The 3,364-nt window shown below is 38.7% G+C and overlaps 1 protein-coding gene across 1 annotated transcript; it reads left to right on the forward strand.

Moving 5' to 3' along the window:
- LOC107959136 (pentatricopeptide repeat-containing protein At4g39530) lies at positions 1-2,366 on the forward strand. The gene is made up of 4 exons (XM_041111853.1): positions 1-1,778; positions 1,832-1,896; positions 2,021-2,136; positions 2,235-2,366. Exons 1-4 carry the CDS (start codon positions 1-3, stop codon positions 2,364-2,366), a joined length of 2,091 nt encoding a protein of 696 aa, XP_040967787.1.
- Positions 2,367-3,364: the final 998 nt, after the last annotated feature.

A 3,364-nucleotide genomic window follows, 5' to 3' on the forward strand; every position in this document is an offset into this window, starting at 1 on the left:
ATGGCGTCGATTTCTAAGATTTGTCTGTATAAACCCTTCTCTTTGTCCTTTTCTGGTTCTGTTAAAGATCAAACCTTGCTTCAAAGATGTAACTTTCCAGCAACATGCATATTAAGAGAACAAGTTCCGTTAAAGAATGAATGCAGGGTATTTGCTCGAATGCCTGAAAGAACTGGTACTGGTGTGTTAGCATATCTTCGTGAAACTGGAACTGGGGAAAATGGTGATTATGCTAGAAATGATTTGGACATTAGTCATTTGATTAGCGTTCTAAAGTTTTGTGGTGGTGAAGGATGTTTAGAATTTGGAAGGACTTACCATGGTCTGATTGCAAAGACTGGACTTGATGGGGATGAGTTTGTAAATACCAGCCTTATTGATATGTATGCTAAATGTGGAGACATAGATAGTGCAGTTATGGTATTTAATCAGATGCCTCGTCTAGATGTTGCTTCATGTAATTGTTTGATTTCTGGTTATGCTAATTGTGGATTATTTGAAGAAGCTTTTAGGGTGTTCATGAATTATGAAAGCTGGGGTAACAGGCCTAATTCTTATACATACTCAAGTATGCTAGCAATTTGTGGAATCCTTTCGGCTATTGAAGAAGGAAAACAGCTTCATGCCCAAGTTGTGAAGATGCAGTATTTATCAGAAACAGCTGTGAGTAATGCACTTTTGACAATGTATTGCAAGTGCGAGGCGATGGCGGATGCTGAATCACTGTTTGAACGGCTTCCGCAAAGGAATATTGTTTCGTGGACTGCAATCATTAATGGATTGTACCAACATGAGGGTTTTGAGAACGCTATGAGGTTGTTCTGCTTGATGAGGGAGAGTGGGATTGAACCAAATGAATACACATTTACAATTGCCCTTGCATCTTGTGGAAATATGAAGAATATTGATTACTGCCGTTTACTTCATGCTTTAGTTATTAAAAAGGGGATGGCTTTAGGTGAATTTGTAGGGACCGCACTCATAGATATGTACTCTGAGCTCAGAGAAACAGATGATGCTGAAAAACAGTTCAAAGAGATGGGAAATTTGACCTCTAAAGTATCAAGAAATGCACTAATCAAAGGGTTAGTTCAGAATGGGAAAGCCAATGAAGCTTTGGATGCTTTTAGTGAACTGGTACGAAAAGATGCAGCATGTGATGAGTTTACCTTTTCCCCCATTCTGAGAGCTTGTGCTTCCTTGCCATCATTCATGAGTTGCCAGCAGATACATGCTCAGGTAGTCAAAGCTAACTTTGACAAGAACACACACGTCGGAAGCTCATTGATAGAAGCTTATACCAGATGTGGGAGTGTAGAAGATGCGGAGAAAGTATTCAGTCGTATTTCAGCACCAGATGTTGTATCATGGAACTCAGTGATCAAAGCTTACTCGCAGAATGGCAATCCAAGAAGGGATATATCACTATTTAGAAGGATGATTATGAAAGGATTTAGACCAACAGGTTCTACTTTCCTTGCTGTTCTTTCAGCATGTAGCCACTCTGGCAAAACCCAAGATGGCCTAGAAATTTTCCAATCAATGATAAATGAATTTGGTGTCTCACCAGAAGAAGCACATTATAGTTGCATGGTGGACTTATTGGGTAGATCTGGACAAATAGAGAAGGCACTAGATTTCATAAACAACACTCCCATCAAGCCTACAGCTTCAATATGGAGACCTCTACTTGCTGCTTGCCGGTGCCACAACAATCTACGAATTGCAGAATTTGCTGCAAAGCACATACTAGCTATAGACCCAAATGATGCAACCGTGTATGTTACCCTCTCAAATATGTAGACTGAAGCAGGACTACTGGAAAACGCAGAAAACCAGAGAGAGCTGATGAAACTGAAGCAGATTACAAAAGAACCAGGATGCAGCTGGATAGAAGTGAACAACAAGATACACAAATTCTTTTCGCGTGATAGAACACACCCCGAATCTGAAAAAATATACGATAAGTTGAAGGAAATAATGATGCTAATAAAAGGCACTGCATATTCTACTAACGCAGATTCACTGCAGGTGAAGGAAGATTTTTGTTTATACCACAGTGAAAAACTTGCAGTTTGCTTTGGCCTTATAAGCTTGGCAGCAGGGAAGCCAGTTCGAATTTTCAAGAACCTCAGAGTTTGCACTGATTGTCATATGTTTATGAAGTTTGCATCTATGATTACAGACAGTTATAATATTAAGCGACAATTATAGGTTTCATCACTTTAATAAAGGTGGTTGTTCATGGGGAGACTACTGGTAATGGAAACGTTCTCAGTGCATTGTCATTGCTTCGTTGTATGCTTCTACTCCAGTTCATCCAAGTCAGTGCTATTATCAAAGTTCAAGCGGCTCATATCAATTAGATTCTGCGTAGTACGTAATAGGTCCCACTTCATGTCGAAGTATAAGTAATGTAGATGATTGTCCGATCATTTTTTGTTTAATTTTAACGTTTGAGATTGTATTACCCAAGTGGATTAGGGGCTACATGGTTAAACCCTTAGAACGCATCTGCCCTTTTACCGTCTTTACAGGATATTGACGGCAAAGCATTTGTTCGGAACCTACGTATAGAAACATAGGCTGAATATCAAGAACAAACTCAGAAAATTTATTTAGAGGGCTGGAAATTAAATTGTAATTTTTACTATCATAAAAATATAATTTTTAAAGAGTTAAATCAAAATTTTATCATTTTAGAGAGTCAAAGTATAATTTTACCTTTATTAAGTAAAAATTTTAAAAATTTAAAAAAGCTAAAATAATTTTTATTTTATTTTAGGGGGATCGGGGCTCTTATCAGCCCCCTAAATTCGCCCCTGATCGAATGATAAAATCATGAAGACTAACCCAGCTGCACCTGATCATCGATGGGTTGGCCCCTTTGATTTAGTTTGCCTCCAAAGTTCTTAACTTTTTAGCGGTTTGGCAGAACATCAGATGCCCATAAACTGTTGGATAAAATTCTGAAAACAAACGTCTACCGTCGGTGTCCCTCGTGCTCTAGTAAAGCATGTGAACGTCACATATTGTACTGACGGTGGCTGGTCTTCCTAGTGCTCTATATTATGGTTTTCTCAAGCTCGCTTGCCTCCCTTATCACCTGTTTGGCTTCGTGCATACAACTCATCCATGCCTTCCATTCACATGTTAAGGTATGATTGGAAGCTAAAGCAGAGCGCGAAGTCAATGCTTCTACTGGTTTCTTTAAGTGCATTTTATTTCAGTTGAGTTGCTCTGTTTGTAATCTGCTTTGTACAACTTGCATCCAGTTGCTACATTTACTTGAAAGAGCTTGATATTGCCACAAACTAAGTTCCATATGAAACTTGGGGATTCTCAATCATACCCATAAAAAAGG

Source organism: Gossypium hirsutum, chromosome A05 (genome assembly GCF_007990345.1).
Source record: "Gossypium hirsutum isolate 1008001.06 chromosome A05, Gossypium_hirsutum_v2.1, whole genome shotgun sequence".
NCBI lineage: Eukaryota > Viridiplantae > Streptophyta > Magnoliopsida > Malvales > Malvaceae > Gossypium > Gossypium hirsutum.

Coding starts and splice junctions, on each gene's coding strand:
- LOC107959136 (XM_041111853.1), top strand. CDS start 1: ATGGCGTCGATTTCTAAGATTTGTCTGTATAAACCCTTCTCTTTGTCC. Junction 1,779..1,831: donor GACCCAAATGATGCAACCGT/GTATGTTACCCT, acceptor TGGAAAACGCAG/AAAACCAGAGAGAGCTGATG. Junction 1,897..2,020: donor CAGGATGCAGCTGGATAGAA/GTGAACAACAAG, acceptor CTACTAACGCAG/ATTCACTGCAGGTGAAGGAA.